The sequence below is a fragment of the Sceloporus occidentalis genome, unplaced genomic scaffold (assembly GCF_023333645.1).
Source record: "Sceloporus occidentalis isolate IW3139 unplaced genomic scaffold, rSceOcc1.0.p SCAF_106, whole genome shotgun sequence".
Lineage (NCBI taxonomy): Eukaryota > Metazoa > Chordata > Lepidosauria > Squamata > Phrynosomatidae > Sceloporus > Sceloporus occidentalis.
Genome location: NW_028317086.1, coordinates 1627416 through 1654399, shown reverse-complemented (window position 1 = coordinate 1654399; position 26984 = coordinate 1627416). Strand labels below are relative to the sequence as shown.

At 39.6% G+C, this 26984-nt stretch overlaps 1 protein-coding gene across 3 annotated transcripts; it reads right to left on the bottom strand.

Moving 5' to 3' along the window:
* Positions 1 to 312: 312 nt before the first annotated feature.
* Positions 313 to 26046, bottom strand: NOS1AP (nitric oxide synthase 1 adaptor protein). Of its 3 annotated transcripts, none has more exons than XM_089497687.1 (10): positions 25942 to 26046; positions 18879 to 18950; positions 6577 to 6669; positions 6062 to 6135; positions 5190 to 5298; positions 2744 to 2921; positions 1766 to 1887; positions 1487 to 1639; positions 991 to 1156; positions 313 to 704 (listed from the first exon to the last, which is right to left on the bottom strand). In XM_089497687.1, the coding sequence occupies exons 1-10, from the start codon at positions 26044 to 26046 to the stop codon at positions 313 to 315; spliced, it is 1464 nt and encodes a 487-aa protein (XP_089353813.1). The 3 variants fall into 3 exon arrangements, with proteins under 3 accessions (XP_089353813.1, XP_089353814.1, XP_089353815.1); XM_089497688.1 differs by having other exon boundaries at positions 6062 to 6120; XM_089497689.1 differs by having other exon boundaries at positions 1487 to 1636; positions 6062 to 6120.
* Positions 26047 to 26984: the final 938 nt, after the last annotated feature.

The window sequence follows — 26984 nt, the reverse complement described above, 5'->3', positions numbered from 1 at the left end:
CATTAATCTGTCCTGATATTGGACACATAGTATAATTATACTGGAGTGTCCAGACACCAGGCTCAGCATATAAATACAGTTTGAATACATCTGAATGTTTTGATACCAGGCACCATACGTATATCCCTATGATGTCACATAATCAGGTCTAAAAATAGATATACCCATGTTTCATGATATCACAGATGTACATTTTATAAATACAGCCAAATCCCCAAGTACCGTATATGAAATACATGAATAAAAAAAAAAAAAAAAGACAGCTCTATAATCTTAGTTTCACACCCAACCCTGACACATCCACTTTTACATTTACACTGCTATCTCATCCTCCAGACTGTCCCCTAGCATGTCCCTATGTAGGACATGTGCCAGTCTACCATCGTGATCTTGTGCCCAAGAATCCCTTTCCTCACTCTCATCTGTGTTCGATTCGTATTCAGAGGCTATGCCAGACTCTCGGAACCTGTAGAGCTCCAAGCTGCCCAGTAGTTCACCCGTTCCCTGCCCTTCGCCTGGCACAAAGCGGTAACACTGCACCTTGACCAGGCAGTCTGTCCTACCTAAAGGGCTGCCCAGTTGAAAAGAGGGATCCGAATCAGTGAGTTGAGGCAGATCTTCAGGCTTTGGAGTGGAAGGGTCACACAAAACCGGGAGGACATTGGGACGAAATGTAATCTCCAGGAGACTGTCTTGAGATCCCACTAAAATTACACAGGAAATAAAATCAGCAATAAATCTATAATACGTTCATTACAACTTCACTGCACTTCCCTGACACACAATAATCATTGATGAGTTTGGTAGCTTAAGTCCTTCACTAATCAGACACTAAATGCACACTAGCCTTGCCCTGCCTTAGCTACATTACCTACATCGCACCCGCACTAAATTCATATGACAAAACACCCAAGACTGTGATCACATGTAAATACAAAATTACCAGTGCTATTCCAATAAATTCACTGGATTCTAGAAAACACCACTTACTAGGATTTTTTCCAGACAACTTGACCTCCAATTCCTGAACTTGTCTGACCAGCAGAGATATGTGCTGCAGTAGGTCTTTGTTCTGCAGAAGGAGCTGATGGACTCTTGCCTGAGATTCCAGCCTGGCAGCAGCTTCAGCCGACAGCTGGTCTTTCAGTAAATGGACCTGTGGAGAAGTATACATTTAGCGGGCATTAGTAACAGTTTTGGTGGCAGGTTGTAAGCGTAAGCGAAGAACTGAGTTATGCAGAGATATACAACGGCTGTGTTAGAGTGGAATGACCTGGGCAGCTGCTGTAAATGTATTTTCGTAATTGTTTGTCTTACAGGAAGGATCTATACATACATATCCATAGATGGAAACTATTGAGACAATGAAAAGGGAGAATTTACAGATTACCTGAGATAATCAACATGAAATGGAGTATTTTTGGTAGAGGTTTCTAAAAGGTGTCATCTGTTATGTTAGCTGGGTAGTGGTCATAACTTTTCTTACCTGTGCCACGGCCACTTGAGTTTGCTGCTGTTGCTGCTGCAGTTGCTGTTGAAGAAGCTGGATCTGGTGGTGCAGAGAAAGTGGCGCACCAGGAGGTAGCTGACTGCTGGCCGGGAGAAGCAGCTTGGGAGAGGCCGAAATCACTTGGTCCTTCTGCATGGCCGAAAACACAAACCTTTAAGTGGCTTTACGTGCATACCCATGCATTACACAATGCAAGAGCAGAGTATGTATTTGCATAGCAAAATGATTGGAAATCAATGTGCACTATCCATTCACCTTATTTTCATTTGTGTGATCGGTTTCTATACGAACAGCATCCAGATCAGTCACTCCGCGGCTAAATGCTGGACCTTCCCCACCTGCGAGAGGACTGTCCAGCGCATCAATATCTGTCTCATCTGCAGGATGATCCACGCTGGCAACCGTTTGTGTCACTGGGGTAGGGACAGAAACAATTTAGGAGAACCGTCAGAGCCACATGAGAGACACAGGTGAGAAAAAAGTGGTAGGGCATGGTATGATATTGTTAGAGTAGAAGAATGATAGTAGAGACAATACACATGTGAAGGCCGACTTAGTCTATGGGGTCCCTCTCCTGCAGCAGATGCAGAAGCTGGCTACTTTCTGGGGTGTAATCAGTACCAGCAGAGGGTACTAGCTGATCCTTTTAGACGACAGAAAGCAAAAAAGCTCCTTTGGTAATTACATGCTGCAGTCAATAAGAGTGGAAGCTGCATGGCTTTCTGCTTGTAATGAAAAGGCACAGATCAGTGTTGCTGCTGTAGCCTGGATTTATATGTATTACATCATGCATGCATGTGGCTATGACTGTTAAGTGTCTGAATATCGGTGTTTGTATGTGTACACTTGTACAACTTGCTTTCGCACTGTGGCCCCTTAGCTTTGTCTGTGGTCCCGTAAAATGTATGATGTACCTGACACCCACTTTAGAAGAATTTAGAAGAAGTATTTATCCAAAATGGAAAAACCCACCTAAATGATGTAGTGGAAAAAAAAGGGAGCAATGTCAACGCTTGGGGGTCAGCATTCCCTGAGCTGGAGAGATAGATGCATATTGGGGTCCTCTACAGAAACTCCCATTAATTTGCCAGGGAGACACCATGAACATTTAAAGACACAGCTATCAAAAGCATTAAAGTGCATACATTGAAATAGGGCCCATAGAACAGTATTGCCTCAGGGCCCCATTTGATCTTGATTTGCCCTTGCGTTTGGAATTGTGATGGAGGAAACGCAATGACATAGCGCTCATCCTTTGATAACATGTACCTGGTACTGTGGAGTCATCAGTACTCTTCTCACTATCCACATCTTCTTGTCCATCCCCACCTTGCTCGGTGTGCTGCAGACTCAGCTTATGACAAACCTCAAACGCTTGCCCCACCGTCCGGACAACTCGCATGGCCTGGCTCTGTGCAATAAGACATAACATACAATTATCATAAACAAACCAGATGCCATGCTAAGGAACAGTGTCATCCCATCATTTGTCTATAACTTCTGTTAAATTATGAATATCCCTTTTATTTAGCTTTTGTTGATGTCAGTTAAACATAGGGTGTTATATAAAATTAAAAAAAAAAACAATTTTGTTGAAATGAAATTATATACGATATATATGACCAAAAGTACGTGGACACCTGACCATCACACCTATATGAGCTTGTTGGAAATCCCGTTCTAAAACTACAGGTGGTAATATGGAGTTGGTGAGCGTGGAAATTTGTGCCAAACATTTGCAAGGTCAGGGACAGACGTTGAACCACAAACCCTGGCTCACAATTGGTGTTCCATGGGGTGCACAGAGGTACAGTCATGCTGGAACAGGAAAGAGCCTTCCAAAGTTTGTGCCACAAAGTTAGAAGAATACAACTGCCTAATGTCTTTGTATGCTATAACATTATCCTTCACGAGTACTAAGGGGCCTAACCCAAAACCAGCCCCAGACCGTTATCCCTTCTACACCAACCTTTACAGTAGACACTAAGCATTACAGGTAGCATTCTCCTAGCACCCTCCAAACACAGATTCACCCATCACACTTACAAATAGTGAAGTGTGATTTATCACTCCTGAGAATACATCCCACTGCTCCAAAGTGATCTTTAGCTTGTGTGCCGCTGCTTGGCCATTGAAGGCCATTTCATGAAGCTCCCGACGCACAGTCCTTGTGCTGATGTAACTCTGTAGTGAGTGATGCTACAGAGGACTGGCACTTTGTTTTACTTGCTATGGGCTTTAGCACACGGCAGCCCCGCTCTTTGAGTGTGTGTGTGGCCCATGAAGGATCTTCATGACTGCTATAAGCTATAGCAACTTGCGCAGCTTTGTACATAGAATGTTTTTTTAGCGCATTGTTTGTCATGCATTGTCCTGCTGTCTTCATAGGAAGACCGATACAAGTGCAGAACTCCGATCTCAATGCTGGAGAGGGTAATAAAAACTACAGGCAGGGAAGACATAACTCAAGTGACTTTTTATTGCCTGAAGTAGCAATAAAGGCGGATGAATGTGACCATGTTGAAGTCAAACAATGAGAAAACACAAATTCAGCTTATATTGAATCTTATTTCTGTCCAGACAGGAGATTCTCCATGGCAACTGTTATAATGAAGCCTTGGAGCAGTCTATTCTCTTCTTGTTGGTATAGGGTTTTTTGGGTTTATTCACCAAATACTAAGATATTGGCGAGATGAAAGAAATGAAGTATTATTTAAGGCCACCCTAGGAGGGAAAGAGGCCAGACCACACCAACAAGGAAGGCTCCTTATCGCACGAGCAGGACTCCACCAAATCCCCATAAACGTTTAAACAAATTCAAAAGATGCTCAACAATAGGATAAATTAGTGCAATTTAGGAATGGTGACTGATGTTTGAAAAGTATGCTGAGTTTAGACCAGTGTTTCTGTGCATGTATTTGTTCCCCTAATATTATCCTTAGCTAGTGTTTTCCAAATATAAAATTACGGAAATGAAACATACTGGCTTTTTCTAGAAACCGAAGGTATTCATTGATACTGAAGATTGAATTTATCTAAAGTCTCTGATTTTTAAAAGACTACATTTCATTTGAGAAGCCTTTACATTAAATCACCCGATTAAAAATTATTTAGCATATGTAGAGCTGTATGGGATCCATCAAACTGGGGCCTTCTCGTGGCAGGTAACCTGCTTAAAGAAACAGGCCCCCGGCCCCTATGCTAGCTTGCTCTTGGCTGAGTTGCACTCCTGAGTTCAGTCCCCTTCAGGGTTTATCAGTAACACTAGACAGGGGGTTTAGGAGATAGGCCCAGAGAAGTTTCATTGTTTTATTCATTTGTTTAAATTGTTTTAGTGAAACTATCAGTTCCAAGAATGCATTACTAATTGTATCTTCACTATACCTATGTAAAACAGGTGGGAATGAAAAGTTTATCGCCTCGCGGTTGCTGAATTCCTGGATTTATGTGTATCCTCTATCCAGCAGCAACATTAACGGGCTTCACTTCACATCAAGTCAACATACAGTCATTCACAATAACATGACGTCTGCATTTTAGAACTGATATGAATAATAATATTTTTTGAAAGTTGATGCATATCTGAGGGGCTACAATGCAGTGAGATTATTTCGGAGACTGGGGAATGCTGTTTAAATGCAATGTATGATTGACGAAAGAAATAACACGCATACATTACCTTCTTCTTTGACTTGAAGACATTGCAGCGGAAGATGTTACTGGTTCCGTCTCTGGCAATATAGCTGAAGATCTTGAGATCCTGGGAGTCATGCGATACATAGAATATTCTTTGGGCAAATACAACTTGGTTAGAGATTGGAAATAATGTAAAGAAGATACTCAGAAGGGAAACAAAAGTGATAAAATTAGAGCTAAAGTGAGGTTACATGTGTATTAAATTCATATATAAATTATGATTGAATTGATAATACATTACACATAAGAAAAGGAAACCCTTCTCTCCACATGTCCTGATTAGATCTCTTCCTGAATTGCAATGCCACTTGGCCACTGGCCATTGCTGGAACAGTCTATTGGTGATGGGAAGAAGCTGCTGGATTCAAGGCCAGTTTTACATGCTAAGTGCCCCTAGGCACTTACCTGTGCACTTTGCTGTACCCCAAAAAAGTAAAAATTAGAAAGGAGGGTATATGTTAAATATGGGTTGGGCAACCTATAACAGTTGCGTAATGCTAGCTCTAGGAGACAGGCAGCTAGAACAAGATTTTTAGGGGCGCCAACCACCCATTGATACAGTTAAATATGAATATGATCTCATGGACAGAACTGTAAACCCGTAGATTTGTGGATAACCTCTGGGGTATTTGGAGCAGAAACAGCCAATGGTTTTGCTCAATGAGGATGTTTTTTTTTTTTTATGTTAAATACAGCCACGGCCTTCCTCAAGACCTGGTTCAGATCACCATAAGCACAGTCTACATTATTCCTGTAACATACATTTTATTAGCATGTCAAGAAAAATGAGAGACAACTTGCTTGTTCTCCATGTCAAAAAAACCCAATAATATTTAATAAATCAAGAAAACTAACCTGTAAATAGGATCTTGCATAACAAGCATCTTGTTCTGATCCCAAGCCCACTCCTTCTTCTGCAAAAAAAGCAAAACTGAAAGTTAATTTTAGGAATTTAAGGCATCAGCGTGACCAGTACTCCTGAACATTTTAAGTCTGATTTTAACACAAAAGCCTTTAAATGCTCCAGCGGTTGGGTAAATCCCATATGGCTTAGTTTGATAAAACTTTGCAATTAAACTGGATGTTAGCACAATCTGCCAGCAAAGTTAATTTACTGCTGTACATCATTCATTTCAGAGAATCATAAGCTTCTTGATATTATGTGGCTCTAGATGGAAAAAGTCAGACAACATGGGGATAGGTGGACCCACCATCGCAAAGAACTCGCAGAGTGACCATCAAGGGAGTTACGCCATCATGCTAGATTTACCATAATTTAAAAGAAAGGGAACATTAGCTTACAAAAACAGGCAAAATAAAAGGTAAATTATCATAGCGACTGGTGCTCCTTTAAAATCTGTTTTTCTAACCTTTTTCTTCTTTTTTAGGGACACCTTTACCCCATCCACAGACACCAGGATATTCACTTTTTTCTTTTTGATGTTCTTGGCTTTGAATTCATACTGTGGGAAAAACAAGAGCTTTAGTGAGAGAAACTAAATGAGAGAGACTAAAAGGACGAAAGACTTTCAGGCAGACACATTAGAGAGTCAGTAGATGGGACAGAGAAGAATCTATTTATTGATTGAGAAACAAAAAGGAAAAAAGATACAAGAAGAAGCAAAGAAAAAGTGTTCTGGAAAGAAACAAGTATAAGTAACAAAGAAAGACATGAAGACCTAAATTCATCTAAAGCGTTACTGGATTCCTAACGAGTTCTGAAATGTGTGCGTCAAGTATCGTTTACCTTAATCGTTACTACTGAACCAATTTTGCGTAGCTGAAATCCGAAACGAGAACGAAGCAAGCAAAAACAACCCATGAAAACTCTAAACCCATTTCCATGAAGTGTTTTTCATGTCCACAGTTTGACCCAAAGCCTCCCTTCGTGCCTTGGCTCCCAATCACATGCCCACACCACAACCTAAGAGGTTGAAATTACTCCTGCACCCTCCCTGTCCCCTCCATGCCGAGGTCAGTCACAGTCACCACTTCCAAGCATCACAAAACCCATGCCATCAACCAGTGCACTGCCACCCCAAAGCTTCTTCACCCCTGTATATCTAAGCCCCACAGCAATACAAACCAGAGGTAACAGCACCCAACAAAGAACTAGAACATTATTTGTCATCAACCTTAGCAGTTAAAGCGAACGTCCCAAGTGTATGAACGTATTAACCTTTGACACGTGATTACATTTACTCTGGGATTTATTCACTAAATAGGGTTTAAAGGAGAGTTTGCCGGAGAGTTGTGCTTCAGTTCCTTCACCTCACTATTCAATATGGAAAGCCACTCCTGGTGAGTTTCTGCTGCAGGAGAGCGGGGCTAGCTCTGTATAGTGCATAGAAATCAGTGATTTCTTCAGTCTCCTTACACATTGAATGATGCATTATACAATGCCAAGTCTGCTTTCCTTGCTGGTGAAAACTGTCAGAGTTAACCCTTAAAAATAAATAGTGTGACGAGGAAGCTAAAACCACAACTCACAGTTGCACGCTTCTTCAAATTACTCATTTGTATTACCAAAACCTCTCAGCATGCGCATCCAAACTACTATCCAATATCTGAATTAAATAAGATTTCTGTAGCGCACAGTCTGCAGCATGCAGCCATTAACACACCAAGTCACCACTGACCTGTTACTTTAATCCATAGAGTTCATATCCCACCAGTGAGAGCACAAAAGAAAGAGTGAATCAGAAGCTAATAAAGACTTCTTATTTACAATGGGCAGCTCAAACATCCACTATGCAAGGACAAAGGGGGAGAGTATATTTGGGTGTAAAGTGTATAAAATATAAACTATTGGTGTTAACAAGTGACTGATCCATGAGCCAAATAAAATCCATTGCCAACTAAAAAAAGGATAATATATTGATTGCAGAAGGCAACCAATGGTTGGTTTATAATATATACAGTGAGGAGAGGATATTCGTCTGCTCTTGGGTTGAGTTGTAACTATGAGATTCATTTTCCAACAACATATGGAGAACTGCTTGACTACCTCCTGTTTTTTGAGTCCCAATAAATATATGGGTTGGAGCTTATGAGTAAGCGCTAGGTTTAGCGCAAAATGCGTTAAGAAGTTAGTTTGCCTAGATTCCTTGGCACTTTATTTCATAAATACACATTCAGAGTGCGGGACCTGTGTTTTTCTTGAAGATCGTAGATGCTAATCAACATAGTTAGGAAGTTAACAGACTCAGAGTAAGCAAGGGTTCTCCCCTGGTGCACATTATTATTGTTTATTGTTTTATTTAGCATCGTCATATTCCGTATCGCTGTATACCTCCAGCATGCAGCAGTCAGGATAGAAGAGGAGCTGACAATGTCTGCAGATGACTGCCATAGCAAGGAGGAACTTCAAAGACAGCCGTGTGAGAACCTTACCTGGTTTACGTACCACATTTTTCAAATATTCAATGGTCGCACTAACTAGCCCTGCCTACCCTCGTGATGGGCTGCACAGATCCATCGATTTCAACATGGATGGGTGAAGCGAGGGGCATTGGAAGAAGTCCAATTGTGAAAAAAATACCATAGCTGAAGCAAACATTCCCAGGGTGCAAGCAGCAGCAGAACAGAAAATATCAGAAAAGTGTGAAAGCAGCCATATAACAATACAATTATTTATTTAAGGAGAAAGAGGACTCAATGGCATTAATCATTCTTACGCTGTAAAACAAGGTTTACAACATTGCTTGATATTCTAGTTTTTGGCACCATGTAGTTTTAAAATACACATCCGACGGTTAAATCACAGTTCTTGGTAAATTGTCCATGTGCCTTTTGAATGTCCGAGCATTGCTATAATTAGTGGCTACGGATTTGGCACAAAGTTTAAGAAGCCTACATACATGATGAAGGGCTATAAGTTCTGTAAACTCTTTCTTCGGAGTGTGTGGTAGCCACAGATTTCTAGTTTGGTATGGAGGGAACTTGATATTGAACCCACTGGTGTGACCTCAAATTAAAGAGTACTCCATGTGAAACAATAAGCGGTAAGAATACGTTGGCCCACACAGGGAGTTGTATAAAATGACTCAACTTTTTTCAGACTTAACTATACAGGAATGAGTATAATTCAGATAAAATTACCAGTTAGAATTTAATACATCACATGCAAACTGAATGTACAATGCACTGCACATTCTTCATAAAGGTTGAGTTGACACAAGATTTGTGGTTTCAGTCCCTTTATGAAGATTCAACCCCAGTGGGCTTGTTACAGAAAGAGCTTGGTGGGTCTTGTATAATACAAAGTGATATCTTAAAGTTAGATTTCTTCAAACTCTCCTCATCCACTGAATTATGCATCACACAGAGCCAGTTTACCCTTTTTGACACTTTCAACCATGCACAGTGAAGTGAGGGAGTTGAAACCTCTCCCGCAAACTCCCCAGCCAACTCTCTCTTTAGTAAATACATTCCAATTCCTTATGGAGACTGGTAGTTCAGCTCTATGGTTTTGTTATGACTTACTCTCAGGACAAAAAAGGTCTGCCACAAAGCCTTGGGTCCTACCTAAGACTGTAAGCAGCAACACAGGAAACATTTTGTCTCCTATATTACAAAAAAAAGGCAGGAAATGTAAGTGCACTTAAAAGAACACATCCGGATCTATGCCTTCTTTTTATATATATATATATATATATATATATATATATATATATATATATATATATATATTTATGCAATTATTTTCTAAGCAACATTTGGCTGCTTATGAAAAACATTTTGTTCAAAAAATGTAATTTGTGCATTTAGTCAAAAGTAAAAAAGCAATTTAAAAACAAATGTTATAATATGCGAAACGATATATAAATAAAAGTTGCTAACTAATTGGCCAGCTTTCCCAAATGATGGTAACGCTCATGTGATTTCATTCAAAAGGTTGAAACAAAAAAAAAGTCTATAGTTTGATAAAGTGTGAGAATCTGCACACCAGATATATAAACATGTTTCTAATTCAATTTGTCTTTAAACAGCTTAAGTATTTTGTTAAGCTTTGTATTTCATAGTTTAAATTTGTATCAGTTGATTATTTTAATGACTTAAAAGTTTTCTATTTTCATTCTTGCTGTGCGTGTGTGATCATGAATGATGAAGGTGAGATAGTCTTGCAGTTGTACTTTCAGTGGAAAGCTTTACAGATATGGCTTACACCAAGTACTAATAAGTAGCATATAGAACCAGACTAACATAAATCTTTACAATATAAATTACTTGGATACTTAATAATCTGCTACAAAAGAGCAAGATGGCTCTTCCCCCAAAAAGTATTTTAAAGAATTTACAGAAAAATGCAAGATTGATATCAAATTTACAGAAAGAAATCCGTTTAGGATTAAGAATGTTAAAGAAAGTTAAAACATGCCAATCACACAATACCCGTCTCTCTCTCTCTATCTATATATATTTTTTTTTTAAACAACATTTTGTTGTCTGCCAGCCCAAACATTAATAAAAAATAGTGTACTATGTAAGTACATAAATTAGGTTTTAGAAGTGGAATATATCCTGTGGGGGGGGGGGGATACAATATTCCCCCATTTTTCAAATGTGTTATACTGCATTTTAGTCTGTAAATAGATATAATTTGTGTGGTTATACTAAATAAAAAAGAAAGAAAATTGGGCTTGAAGCTGTGTGAAACAGCTTGGGCCCTCAAGGGGTTAAAAAGGCGTTTCAACAAATTATAATTAACCAAGACAAAAACAATGATACTTTTTGAGTCAACATACAAAGCTGGATTGTTACAGAATGAGAGAGTACTTTTCCAGATTGCCAAATAAATGCATCAGAGTAGTCCGAGTATGTTCCTAGTGACACCGGCACACTTCTATACTAGCCAGTAATCTGATTGTATTCCAACACATCTAGCCAATAGGATGTTGACAGAAAAAAAATGTTAACGTGTGATTGTTATCAAGGAAATCACCAGAGTTTCCAGCATTTCCTTGGTAACGGTTGCGATGGATAATTAGTCGTCTCATTTCAATAAATGAGAATGAGGAAAACAAAATCGAGGTGAGTCATACGCTGCTTCATTCACACATGGACATAAAAGGATAACCTGGAAACACGTTTTGTTAAGCGATTAGTGTTAGGAACCACTAGAAAAACCCTTATGTCAAAAAACAACAGAAAAGGACAAATAAAAGTTAAGTAAAGGTAACCTCTTGCTACCCAGAAATTTACCTTAAATGATTTATCTTATCTGAAGATCTTGTTTTTCTTTCACACCATATATCATTTCTATTATCTGTATGCCTATTCCAAACATTTTTTTAATAAAGGCAATACTATAAAGAACTCAAATCCCAGTTGGTTACAAACCAAAGCAACAACAGTGAATACACACTAAAATGTAATCCAATGCATAATACAAGTGCTACACTGAAACCAGCTCTGAAACCTAAACCAAGTTCTACACAGACCAGCCAATGCCATGTGAACCAGGTAGGAGAACCTGGGGTCCACCACAGCAGACCAGCCAAAGTCACACGAACACAAGTCAACAATAGCTGATATGTCAATAGCGTATGAAGCTTGCACTCTGTAAACCCGGATTAAGCCCAAATGTCATCAACACCACAAACACATGGATGCACCCTTGGAATCCAGTAGCATTGACTGTATGTAGACAATACTATAGCAGCTACCCAGCAGAACCTAAAATGTCAAAAGCTGCCTTTGTTGGACCATACTGATCATACTTGTGTTATACATGTCTAAGATGTGCTTAGTTGTCCAGTATATGCCAGTAACCTTTGGCGCAGCATTTTCCTAACCCACACAGGTGAGTAAAGAAACACATCTTGCAGATATTGTGTTCTACAGTGCATGTAAAGTATACCATAAAGGATTCCTTCTAGCTGATCTGTGCATTTTCTCCCCATGCACATTTTATGGTCTAGGAAGAGCACAGAACATATTTGCACAGTAATTACCAATAATAACACTGTTTCTGTGGGCAGATGGAGGCCCCAGAGCAAGACAGCTTTGATTAGATCTAAATACCTGGGGACGCTATGAAATGAATACATTTTTCAGTGAGTCAGCTGTAAACAAATGCTTTATTATTATGATGTCTTTTTGATAAAATGGAAGGTACATTTCTTATAACGTGGGATCTAGCTCAAGGGTCTTTACACGGTCTTGTCCGCTTATGTAACTTGATGTAAAGATTCCATTCGTCACATTAAGCAAAATAAACCTTCACTAGAGCATTAGAGCTATGATGTTAAAAACAGCATACAAAATGCATTTACACACTAGCCAAGGTGTAACATTACACAGTGAGAGACCTATAAAAGGCATGTAACCTAAATGGGGCGCTCTTCCCCAATAGGGGCTCAAACACATGTGAAAAACAAATAATAAATAATAGTATTGTATTATTGGATCTCAATATAAAAGGAGGGGGATTCTTTCTATGCACTCACAAAAGTCCAGAATGACCCTGGGTCCTCAGAATCAATCCTTTTTCTAAAAAACCCCCAATAATTAAAGAATATAGCATAGTATCACATTTCAGATGGGCAAAATCTCAAAAGAGCAAATACGTAAAAGTTCGTCCTCAAATAGTGATGGACTGTAATCCTCAAGTCTTGGGCTTCTTCGGGAGGTAACTTGCCAAAAATATAGAAAAAAAGTGTTAAAAGTTTTCTGTCTGCCGATCATCTTTTGCCTGTGAGTCATAGTTATACGTGGAACCTCTCCGGGTTTCGATCCAGCGCATCAATCAGAACAAACCCATTAAATTTGATATACCATATATAGTGTATAATATATATATATATATACATACACACACACACACACATATATATATTATACACATACATACACATATATACACACATACATATACATATATACACACATACATATACATATATACACACATACATATACATACACACACACACAAACATATACATACACACACACACAAACATATACATACACACACACACAAACATATACATACACACACACACAAACATATACATACACACACACACACACATATACATACACACACACACACACATATACATACACACACACATATACATACACACACACACACACACACAAAAACATATAGAGAGAGATACACTTGCAAAACAAGCAATATTCATTACTACTCCTGGAGCAGTATATGTGTGGCAGCAGTTCTGAATGCACACTTAATGTGAGCACGCACTTAATGTGAGCACACACTTAATGTGGACAAACATTCAAAATAAATACAATTTAAAAGAATTCATAAATTTTATTTACAAAGACTATAAGAAGAGAAAGATTCACAGCTGCATTCATGGTCATAGAATTAGTCCTGATGGAAGTGTAGGCAGAAAGTGACATAAGCAAAGACGAGAATATATTAACTAGTTGTGTTTATGACTCAAAGGTAATTGAAGTGACTCAGAGCATCTCCAGTTCTTATACATTCTCCCTTCGTAATCCATAGGGGTGCTACTTGTGAAAACTGTTGCTTGGAGAGCCTATACAAGAGGAAGCTGTTAAAATGACACATGATGCATGTGCGCCAAATGATTAAAAGGTTAAAAAAAAAAGGAACACTAAACGGTAGCAAAAAAGAAAAAGAAAAAAAAAGAAAATAACAGCTTTTCATTTGGACAATGGATGTGAAGCTTGGGTTGCATGAGAGGGCACAGCACAGGTTGCCATAGAAACCACCGAGATCAAATACATGGAAATAGCGTCTCTATACACAGCCCCCAGTTGCTTTCAGTACATCACAGTTTGTAGGACTTCATTCTCCTCCATAAGGGCCGCTTGCTCCTTTTTCTACTACAGCACCATTCTACTGTCTACTGCCATAGCAATAACCTCCATTGTGTTTGGGAAAGATCATGTTTGGAGAGTTGCTGTTGATGGCTGCCTGCTCTTTAATATACGTTTGATAATTCCAGTTCAAAGTGGCAGGCGCTAAACTATACTTTCAACTTCATTACGAGGGAATGGGAGCGGCTGGAGACAGAAATAGCCTATCTTCCTGTAGATTAAATGCTCACGGAAGAAGGAAATTCCTCTCCTATTTTAGTTTTGTTAAGGACATGATCTGTTATTTGCCGTGGATGTCACTATTAAATAAACAATAAATACATTCATCAAGCCACAAGTCTTACATCCAGACAGCCCTCAAAGACTATACAGAGTTAGATGTCAAGGAAAGGTAAAGAGGTGCAGGCAAAAACATGTGGAGTAAGGGGTTTATCCACCTGTGCTCAAGTGGAGATATACATAAAATTGTTCTGCTTAAGCCACTTGAGAACTATGTGACCTTTGCAAGCAACCCCAAATGCTCATTCATCCCAAGATTTTGTTAATTGAATCAATCAGTACCATTTTTCTTTTCCTCTGGCAAGTGGCCCTCAACAGACCTTGTAATCCAACACTTTTCCTTACAAGCAAGTAAATCAACTGAAGGAGTCAGATCCAGCCTTAATCCAATTTCTACAATGACTACACTCCCCTTCTGATGAACCCGGCAAAGTGAATTCCATCGCTCATACTCCCACACTAACACATTCTTAAAATTCCTTCTCTATACTGAAGCCTGGTACAAATCTATGACCCCCTCACCTCGGTTTATAAGCTCTCCTCCTTGTCCTCATTCTCCCTCACTTTTTTCCCCCTTTAAATTTGTTCTCTCCCATATCTGGATTCCTGAACAAATATGAATCGGCGACTAAGGCCTTTGACAACCAGCTATAACCCTTTGACATCCTTTTGTGCTCGAGTTCCACCACACAGAGTAGAGCTTTCAACACAATGCCATGCTGGTCAGAGAAATGCTGACTTCCACGAATGTTAATGAATGGGATGAAGGTTGAAGACAATAAAGTCTTCTTCTTATATTACAGTCCCCTAGGTTCACATTGCCAATATATGAATGCAGGGGTTACTGTCTTCATAATCCCCAAGCACACAGAGGAAAATCTTATTTCCTCAAAACATTATTACAGCGCAAAGGCTATAGATCTGAAGCAGGCATTTGATGAGACAGTTATTGTTTTCTTCTTCTTTTGATCTCCTATATGGTTTGAGAATGCGCGTTAACAGTACATCGCTCAGCTCCAGAAATAAATGTAACATCTGGAGGATTTGTTTGGAATTAACATTCAGGAATTTATATTATTGTAACAATGTGAGCGCTTGGAGATGGAGCCGGTGATGCCTCACTCACATCTCTGTCAAAGGATTAGCTTGAAGCTTATCTGTTCACGTGACCGCAGTCACATACAAGTAAATCCTTCAGATTTTGCTACACCTCAGAATAAAAAAAAGGCCGAGCAAATCCCAGTGCTGTTAAAATTGTACCGTCTCCTAAATGTTTGTTTAGGAGGTCTTTTGATACATCTCCCGGATGCCGTTGCAGAAAAAAATTAAATCTGACTTCCAAAGTGGGTGAAGGGAGATAGTAACACATAGTACCCTATTCTCTACTGCCTATGGATACAGCATGTAAAGGGGCCGTAGCCTAAGGAATCAATGCAATAGCTAAGAACTTAATGCAATGATTGGTTACTCCATGGGTCCCCCCAAAAATGTGGGTTTACTGTGTAAACAAGGAACCAGTTGTCTTGCAGCCTTTAAACTGTCTCTATGGGTGAGTGAGACAGTGAATTAATATATATGTGTTAAGGGGCAGAGGTGGGACAGGCAGGCTGTTTAGGGGAAGAGATTGCACAGACAGGCTGTTTAGGGGGCACAGAAAAGCTGCTTGGGGACAAAAATGACAAATATTGCACGCCCATGGATATATCTATTACTTCCCGTGCAACTGCTCTGTTCGCTCTTTGTTGTTGCCCTTGTGTGGGGTATACCAAGAAATAACCTTTATACGGTTTACATTTTTACTCTGTTAATTTTAAGATCTGGTTCCCCTCTTTCCACTGCCAGTCACAGCCTTGTTTAAAATGCTCTTTAACTGCAGGGAATACTTTGCGGCTCGGATCTCCTCACCCTGCACAGACCACACACTCACCTCAAGATATCAGCTCCGGTGCAGAGGTTTTGGTTTTCCTTTATTATTAATCACACTTTATTTATGCTCTTGCTATGATAAATATGTTTTATTCATCCAAACTTTTTTCTTTAATATCAAAGTGCATTAAAATGTATTTGAGACATTTCTGCAGCTCGCTGATGGCATTTTCTTTAACTTGCTCTCCTCTGAAAGAAACCCATTCCTGTGTCATGCCCTGCTTGGTAGCACTGCATTGAAGCGGCAGCAATTCTCATGCATGCTCGCAGTATCGTGTTCAGATAGCATGCATGTGATTAGCTGTTGCTGCTGGATAGAATGGGAGTTCTAGGGAGCATGTGCAAGCAGCATACTATGGTACGCTTCCTGCTCCCAGTAGAGGCAGCTGGGGGAGGAGCTAAATGGGACACAAATCTCCTTTTCCACTTCCAATAAATAAAGATAGCCTACTCCAAGCTGAAAGCAGTTTAATGCACTGGAGCCCATGAAGAGTGGACTCCAATTTGCACTTAACATTTAAATAGGGCCGGAGTGCTCCTCTAACAAAAACATACTGGACTGTGAATTTTCTCTTGGCATGAAAATGAGGAACATGGGAAAAGGAGTATCAATTACTCTTTGTTTAAAGGATCAATTACTCTTTGTTTACAGGAACAATCAAGTGTCCCTAACAGCCCTACTAAAAATGCATATTTACGATCGCTTAAGAATGCATTCTTAAACAACAAAAAAAACCGCATACACACATTCTTATATGAAGTAGAAGCTGCAGCTCTGCAGTTGCCTTCGTCCTCTGTGGGCCAAAAATCCTCGCTACTGATTGGGTGTTTGAATGGAGGTCTGAACAGATCCCTGCCCACATCGTTCTCCTAATCAGCACTGGAACTGACTGGAGGTATGTCCGGCCAAACAGATCATCTGCTTGGAAAATAACTGGGGTAGGGGAAAAGGGGGAGAGGCAAAAGGGGAGGATTCTGCAAACGCATTTGGGACACCATTAAAAGTTAAAGAGACTATGCATTGAAGGGCTTTATGTCCATCCCTGCATGTTAAAATTCCCTCAACGTTTTAGCCTCTACTACTTCTGCTGGGAGGCTGTTCCACCTATCTACCACCTTCTTAGTAAAGTAATACCTCCTTACTTGACATCTAAGCCACTGACCCTCTAAGCTTAGATTATGATTTATTGTTCTAACAATTAAGATTAAACTCCCCTCCTCTACTTTGTTAAATCTTGATTATAATTGTTTTACACAAGACACCCGTTCCACAAACAACTCGGTAAGATCTCAAGAGATGCGTGTGATTAGCTATGAATTCTACACAAAACCCAAGACGAAAGAAAATGCCTTGTTTACCTCCGTCTATTAGATCACATTCCAAATGCCCCTGAATATCTTATTGTGCGGCATTCTCTAAAAATACATTTTTGTGGTTTAATGTATATCAATCATTGTCAAGACAGGGTGTTTTATTAATATTTTTAAAGTATAAAACAAACCGCATTTTACATTCATATTCTCACACGAGCTCTGAGTTGAAGAACGCAAGGTCCCTTGAAATAAATGTGCCAAAGACCTAAACCATTGCCATTAAAACAACTCCAGAAGCATGTAATACTTAACTGAAGTATCAGAAAATTTGTGGAACCTCCGCTCCATCCACTGCGGAATCTTTTCTCATCTTGACCCATCACTTAAGTATACATTTTACATATTTTCTTAGAGACCCAGTTAATTAGTTTGACGTATTACCCAGCAACCTGTCGATACTCCCACTAATGATGTTGTTATGTCAAACAAATTCCTGAATCTTGTTTATACAGTCCTTTAAGTAACCTTCCACTATAGGGGTTGGGGCTTACAGGTCTATAGTTTCTTTTACTCATACCCTAACTATACAGCAAATGACTTCCATATTTTCACACTACACCATGTCAGACACATTATTGCCCCTTGAAATTTGGGGAATACCATTCACTGCACAGAAATTAATACACTGTATCCAGGGCCAGTCCTCAAATAGTGCCCATGTAAGAAGCCTCTGTGGCACCCCCACCCCAGTCTTTCATATACTTAGAATGCCAATACAAGCAAGGATCTTTGGTGCATGTCTCCCCACGTTGAGGAGCCTTCTCTTGCACCAGGGTCAGTCCTCAGCCAAACCAGTGCAGAAACCAGACTGACCTCTACACCCTAGAGACATTATCTGGGTGACTGCTGGCACCTCGCTGGTCCGTCCATCACAAGCAGCAGCCAGAATCTGAGACTGGCCCTGAACGTGTCAAACCACTTGCATAACACAAGTCATCCGTCCACAGAATAAGCATGCAGGCTTCATTTACCCCACAACACTTATCACCCCTTTTGTACAATCACACAAATGTACAACACAACCGTCCATCACATTATTTACACAAAACACTCGTTCCACAAACAACTCTGTAAGATCTCAAGAGGTGCATGTGATTATTTCTTATTATTTTCACCAGTTACCTCACTAGACTCCCTGTGCTGGTTTTTTTTTTTTATTCATTTTCCATTTAAAAAAAAGTAACGTTCTTCTATGATGGGAATAGGGCGAAATATTGCCTCTCAATCTCTAATACAAACATATACATATCCAGCTTATTCTTTGACTTACTCTTATTCGCCTCATGGCTGCAACAATCTCCACTCTGCTGTTGGGCCGCGGGACGTCCAAACTCCCGATGTACTGCAAGAGACACGCAAGATGTCATTGTATTGATATATATTGGTACACTGGATATAACGATGTGCCAGGTCCTCGTATATTGTCAAACACACACACACAACACGAGGTCTCATTTGTTTCACAGAAGGAGTAAATCGTTTACACTGAACTTGGCTGCCATACCAGAAATACAAGAAATGTCAGAAGCTTAGAAAATGTGGTCAGCAAGGGAACCGTAAAGGGAGAGAGCAGCGTACAACACAAAATACACAATAACACAACATAAAACCAGAGGCTTTACATGTAATAAAGCAGAGTTACAAAATGTCGCAGTCAAGCGAGGTCACCTCCTATACTGTCATATTTATTACACGAGGACGGTTTTACCATCTGCTTCTAAGTACTTCCTGAGAGTTTATACAATAGAGTTACATATTTCTACACACATAAACTATACAATACCGTTTACATACAAGAACACGTTTCCTTAAACACAAGGACAATACTTTAGGGTATGGAGTATTAAACTGTGATACCTTTTAGTGAGCCAACAAAGAAAAACATGTAAAATTACATGAGCTTTTGCAACTTCAGAGGCTTCTTCTGATTTCATCTTACTATGGTGGATCACTAAATGGTATTAGCAATTACATTACATTTATTTATATAGCACCAGCAGATTCTGTAGCACTGTACAATCAGAGGCTGTAGGATAAATGTAAAATCCCAAACAATAACAAACCGGTACAAAAGGAGAAGGTGGCCCTGATCTTGGGAGCTTTCAATCTAATCGGTTTAGTGGGAAGTAAAGACTTTATTTTCACTTGGGGCAAAAAAGCAATATGCATTTTTGTGCATTAGGGTATATGATAAGAGTCCACGCTGTTGGACGAGGTTAGCTAAGCACTCTATGTCTTCTATGAGGAACAAATGTCTTTTGTGATCTGCCTTTAAACCACAATAATGCTTGTCGACTTACAATGGTCTGTTTGGAAACAAGTGTGGTACTGTTAACAAAAGGGACAAATGTCTTGCGATGTGCCAAATGTGATTTTTAGTTTTGTTTTTCCAATGCCAGAAATCCCATAACAAGGTCAATGGGAGTAACATGTAAGAAACCCTACAAAGACCCCATGCTAGTGGGGTAACATCATGAACAATGGATATTAGTTATGGCCTTCAAGCCATTTTGGCAACTATTACAGAATTAAAGTACAGAATTTAATACTCAAAACCCTTTAAAGGTCATTGAAATTATGTGGCCAAAATCTCTTTCCCCTCTCTCTCTTTCTTTCTCCCCCAGAGCTCTCTTTCTGTTTTACTTCTTTCCTCATTCATTCGCTCTCTCTCTCTTTCCACCTCCCTTTCTTCCTCAACTCACCTATAATTTCTTTTCTATTTATTTATTTTCCTCCCCTACTTCCTCTCCATAACATTTGGAACCTGCACCATATTTCCTCGGATGTCATCCAGCAGCGTTACATTTTTATTGGCGCTGTTAGATGACCAGTCTCTACAGAACAGGGGCAAATATACAGCTGCCTCAGAACTTCTTATCCAGTAGATAGTAAGTAAAAATGTAATAGATAAAATAAATGTTCATTAAATCAACGTGACAACACAACGATTTAAGAGGGTGGATTTGATTTCACACAGTGATAAGGCTATATATATATATGTATATATATATATATATATATATATATATATATTATATAAGATATATGTTGCTTTTATCTATTTTCTGTGCTTTGAAATACTCAGCATGGTAGGGTATATACAGGCTGTATAATATATTAGGTAAAGATTTGTTCAGGTGGTAGTTTGTCTTTATACACAGAAAGCCTTAAAGCATTTACTGAGAACTACCGCAGCAGGGAAATAAAAATGACCTTAGTTAAGAGATATAGTGATTGCGGAGGACAGTAAAAAAAAAAAACGGTGGCATAAGAGAGATTATGTGTAACATGAGACAGACCACAAACTAAGCCGAGGAGATAGAGAGAAATGTTGCGGACAGAGAAGCGCCATAGAGGAGGGGGGGGGGATCAAGGTGATCACTAAACATTCATTTCCCAAGAACATCCGCAGCAATCTAGTGCGTAATGCAACATTTTTAACTAAATACCTTCCAAAAATAAAAAGGTAAACAAAGCAGAGATGCATAACATACGATATTTTTATACAACTGAATTAATTCTATGTGGACACACGCATATAATGGAAATATATACCTATATAGGTGTGTGCATATATACCAGGTATAGATCATTTCTGGTGCCGGTTATGGGAGTTGGCCACAGATTAGGGTACGTTTATAAACCAGGACGGCAGAGCTCCGGCAGAAGACTCAGGAACCATTGATGATCCTCAAACAAACTATCGGGAATAAAAGTTAACTTTTCAACCATTTCAGGTGCACAGTTTGTTTTAAAACTCAGCCTTTATAAACCTGTTTTGAAGAAAGTGAAAGTGCTTATAAGGCTGTCACATATAGAACTATCATAAAAGATGACAATGGCTAATTAATTTATTTATGCTGTAATCAAGATTCTTTCCTTTTTACATTTACTGTAAACACTAGGCTATTTAGGCTTTCGTAGAAAGCAATGAACTAAACTGACACAGTCTATTACTTATTAAACGGCACTCGCTCTAACTAAAATCGCTTAAAACTGCTTTAGCCAGCATTTTACAGACTGGGATTTCTTAAAGTGCACCTGTCCTGTCATCAATAAAGTGAGGGTGCAGTTCTTGACAGTCTTTCTAGACAAACCGTGAGTGCATGTAGAGTTTACTTAATAAACATACAGAGGTTGTTTACTTAACCTCAACGTTTAGGGAAATGTAGGTGACAGAAAACAATTTGCTGATTTCCCAATGCGTGATTAAAGGCTACAGGTCTCCTGTGAGAAAAGTTATGGTTTACATGGGATGATGTCATGATTTTTATCTATACATGGTCCAGCACAGTCATTCTATTACAAAAGAACTTCATGACTCATATATATCCCTGGGAACTTTCCTAGCTAAGCTACCCGAAACTCTCCCACTTCTGGGTGAGTGGCTCTGTGAGGGGGCGGGGTTAGCTGCACATATGGGTGTGTCTAGCTATTTGGGGTGGTACTGAACTTAAGTGTACTTCGCCAAATGCCACGCCTCTGCCCTGAGAAAAGGAAAAGTGACTTGGAGACCCAGGGAGGTAGCAGTTCATTTGGAGACTTTGGAGTTAACCCCGGAGAGTTCCTAGGTATGCTGATATAAACAGCAGGAAGTTTACATGAATGGAAAATTAGGCATCCTTTACGGTAATTTTGTATTAAAAATAGGTTATATTGCTCTGTTTTTGCACAATGTACCATTGTGGTTATGGCAACATAGGTTGCTACAGAGAATGCTCCACATGTTGTTTATATATGTCCCCTGTAGTGTGAAAAGAAAGAATTCCAACTTTCCTCTAAAAAGTACTTAAAACTTTTACAATCAGAAACAGATCAGGAACAGGGTTTGTTCACTGTTAACCAGGAATTCATTATCTGAGCTCATTTTTATATGACAGATATTGTGTTTTACGAAGAACAGAGCTTGCATTTATACTTGCCAGAGGACATACTAAGAGAAACCTGGCCAGCCCCGGATAAAACAGGTCGTATTACCTACAGCAACAAAAAGGTGCAGGTGGAGAAACCAGAGGACCTTACTCCAGAGGAAAAAGTGACCACGCAATCCAGAGAAGGGTCACAGCACAGTGCTCACTAAAGTACAAAGAACCAACCTTGGTCACAAGCTCGTAATTTAATCAGATGAAGGAACCTATCATTCATTTATGAAACAGACCATGAACAACTTATAAGCCGGTCTCCTGCTGCCATTGCAATGTGATGGAAAAGGCACATTCTCCACCCCGCAATATGCTTATTAAAATATTCAGCCCCCAGGCTTTTTCTCTGTATTAAGCATATAAAGCTGTGCTAGTGGAATTCCAATGCATGATTAAGCTGAAGGCATTGGAAAAAAAATGTCTACATATTTTCAATTCACAGATCCTGGTACACAAAAACCCCCACTGTAGCAAACCTTATATTTAAACCAAAGAAACAGATTCCTTATTTTTTTCCACAACGGAGACAGGTGAACGTGAATTTTCACCTTTTTTGAGATTACTGTAAGAACACTGTATACATCTATACATTGAATGGGCAGTAATGCCCGGTTTAAATGGGCAAAATAGGTTTGCTGTTGGTTGCAAGAATAAACCAAGCCGTTATCTGGGCATCTATGATTATGTACAGGTAAGCCAAAATGTATGGGAAAAGGAGGGGCTTAAGCACACACACATATACATACATATACATACACATGATACAAAGTCTAATTCTGCTGCTGCAGTTGATGAACTTATTATCATAGTAACCACTGGAACAGCTCAACCCACAGGGACATTCATTCAATTAAGATGACTTGTCAAACTTTGCTCAATAATTGCTCTTTATATCTTACCCCACATTTTTCACATAAATGTCTTTATTTTGGTATTTATTATAATATTTTAATAAAAACAAAAAAAGCCATGTTGTTCAAAATTATAGGAAAATAAATGTATGATTTAAAAAAAAAAAATGTATTCATAGTCAAAATAATTTCTGTGGAACTTATGCTAAAACTCCCCCCCCCCCTAACTTATTCTATTGCCTTTTTCGGTACAGTTATTAAAAAAGAAAAGCATTAGAAACACAAAAATGGAGCGAAATAATTAGAATTGTCATTACGAGATGGTACACAATATTTAAATAATATAATAAAATATGTTTAGCTGTATTTATATGTATGGGGTTTTTTTTCTTCAAGTGGCGGTCTGCTTTACTTATTGTAAAGATATGTATATTTCCCATGTATATACTGTATACAGGCTATGCTGCCGTCACAGGAACAGTTCAAGGTCCAAATTACTGTTTGAAGATAAAAGAGTGTTTGTTGGTCTGGATTACGGGAATGTGTTTAAATCATCTGGTTGTAATACAAGGCAGTACTCCATATCTATGAATTACCCACGTGTAAAGATAAGTATATAGGTCACATGGAAATGCATCCACCGAGCTATGTAAAAAGGGAGAGAACAACAGAAATCTAGACATTCGGGACAATGCATGGGTTAGAAATTGCAACCCTAGATTGTAAACTCATGGCCTCCTCACTTCTTGTTTCTGTAAATCTAATTGTTAAATTACACACTACTTGTTATGTCCTGTCTGCCCATTGTACAGCGCTAGGGAATTTGATGACGCTATATAAAACAATAAATAATAATAAATAACAAAGAAACATAGTATTCCAAATACCCCCTGCAGGAATTACAGAAATCCCTTACCCATGCAAAACCTCCCCCTTCTACATGGAATGTAGACAGCTCCCTAAAGTTACAGCAAAGGAATCAAGAACAACCCCCCTTCAGAATTCTTAATTTAATTACCAATGTATATTTTTGTTACTCACATAAAACACAAAGCAACTTTAATTAGTAACTTAAGGAACTCGAGAGGAACCGAGCTACCCTCACTAAGAGCAAATGGAGAGCGTATGGAGGAACTTAATAGTGAAGAACTTCACAGACATCATGAAGAATAATGTGTAAGGTGTATATAAGGAAGGATTGCACCATATACATGAGTATACATGTCATTGCTAGGATACACTATTGAAAGCCAAAACCACGTCTAAGGTTGTGTGATAGTTTTAATCAGAACAATGCAGCAGGTGAGATAAGCGATGATGGCTGGTGTGCTTGGGAAGTTCTTTATTGTAGAAGATCCAACACCTACGACATTATACAGGTTGCCAGGTGCTACGCCACCTTTTACAGTAGCAAGTTTCACTAGATATTTATTCAGGAGCAAAGAAATTATATCTAAACGGCCCGTGATACCCAATAAAATATTACTGGGCTAAAACCCCTAACTGTTCATAGGGGGCAACCTTCAGATTCTGCACCTTTATGCTCTTTACACATAACCCATAAATGCTCATCACCTGTTGTTTCTGTAAGTCAAATTCTTATGTTGTACACTACTTGTTATAGCTACCCATTGTACAGCACTACGGAATATGATGGCGCTATATGAAACAATTATTAATATTATTGTTAATAATAATAGACCCCCCCCCCCCCGTTTCCAGTTTTAATCTATAGGATTCTACAGCAAACTCAATGAGAGAAACTTCCCAGTGGGTTCCGGCAGACCTCCAGACATTCACAATGGAAGATTAAATTCCAGAAATTCCATTCCATGCCAAGGTGCATAGCGTGCAAATCCGACTTCAGAGGGAACTGTAACTAACATCACTCCAACCTTTATTTTTGATACAATTATGAAATTGAAAGTGAACTTATAGAAACATTTATGGATTTAATTGTGGTGTTTGACAAGAGAGCAGGAAGTGTGGCAAAGACCAAGATAGAGGGCTGGATGACATCATGGGAGATAAGGATAACGAGATGTCGATGAGCAAATGGACTGGTGAGAGAAATTTCCCAGTGCCAGTCTGTAATGTGTTTTCCGGGTGTGAAAGCACTTTATATAGAAATAATAAGTATACAAAAAAGTCTCATCAATTTTTGTTCAACATCAACCCCCAACATGTATCATAAGTGATCTGACCAAATCAAAATATATAGATATAACAGCATCCACATGCACACCCCTATTGCACACCCCTATGTGGAGCTTTGCTCACTATAATGTCCTATAGGGGATTCATAATCCAATAAACTGCCCCCCCTCCATTGAAAAAGCCCAGCCTGAAATACTCAGTACTCGGTATTCTAATAGTGAGAGGGTACAAGGGCAGGTCATGTTGCCCCAGTGCACTTCTAGTATCAGTAGTACCTGTCACATAACGAGCCCCCACCCTCCGTGACAAAACCATTCACCGTAGTCAGGGTCCCTAGACCCCCCCCAAAAAACACACTATTGGGGATCCCATTTGTAAAATGACGTCAGGCAGCTCGTCTCACCTTGGCCTCGAAGCAGATCCCGTGCTGGAAAGCCTCCTCGTTGTGCATGGGGATCCGCAGATCGTGGCCGTCATCCACCAGGTTGTACCTGCTCTTAGCCGGCATGTTGGGGAGCCCGTGATTTCCTGACAGGAGCCCATTCAGGGCAGGCACTGAGTCTCACAAATCCCTGCGCTGCATGAGTCCTCCCGCTGGACAAGGGGAGGATCCGAGGGAAGAGGAAGCGCGATGCTGGAGCTGGGAGGGAGCCCGCTCACCAATGGAGGCGGCGGGGACTGCCCACTGGCGGGGGCTGCGTGGGGAGACGGCCCACCGATGGAGGGGCGTGTAGGGACCGAGCTTTAATGCTGGCTGTGAGAGCCTACCCAGGAGGTTGCATTGGGATGCGTGTGAGTGGAGCTGATACCAAGGATGATGAGTGCGAGCGAAACTGATACCAAGGATGATGAGTGCAAGTGGAGCTGATACCAATGATGATGAGTGCGAGCCTGCGAGGGGAGCTCATACTAAGGATGATGAGTGCGAATGCACCTGATACTCGGAATGATGAAAGTGAGTGGACCTCGTACCCAGAATGTACGAGTAAAGATAATACCCAGAATGATGAGTGTGAGTAAATCTGCTACCTAGAATGATAAGTGTGAGTGGATTGGATGCCCAGAATGGTCAATGTGAATATAAATGATACTCAGAATGATAAAGGTGAATAAAGGTGGTACCCACCATGATTAGTGTAAATGGACCTGATACACAGAAAACTGAGTGTGAGTAAATGTAATACCCAGAATTATGAGTGTGAGTGTAACTGCTGCCTAGATCAATCAGCATTACTTTCTAACATAGACTCAATAAAATGACAAAATTTACCCAACTCACTACATCTGCTACAAAGAAAGACCGCCAAGAATACCTGTCCATATGGTGAGTTTGAGTGAACATGCATCTGCGAAATGGCTGCTCTGCCCATTTGAGTTTATCTCTGTTTATTCTCCGGCATGGATAAGAGAGATAGCAGCCTACCCTATGTAATGAGTGTGAGTCAA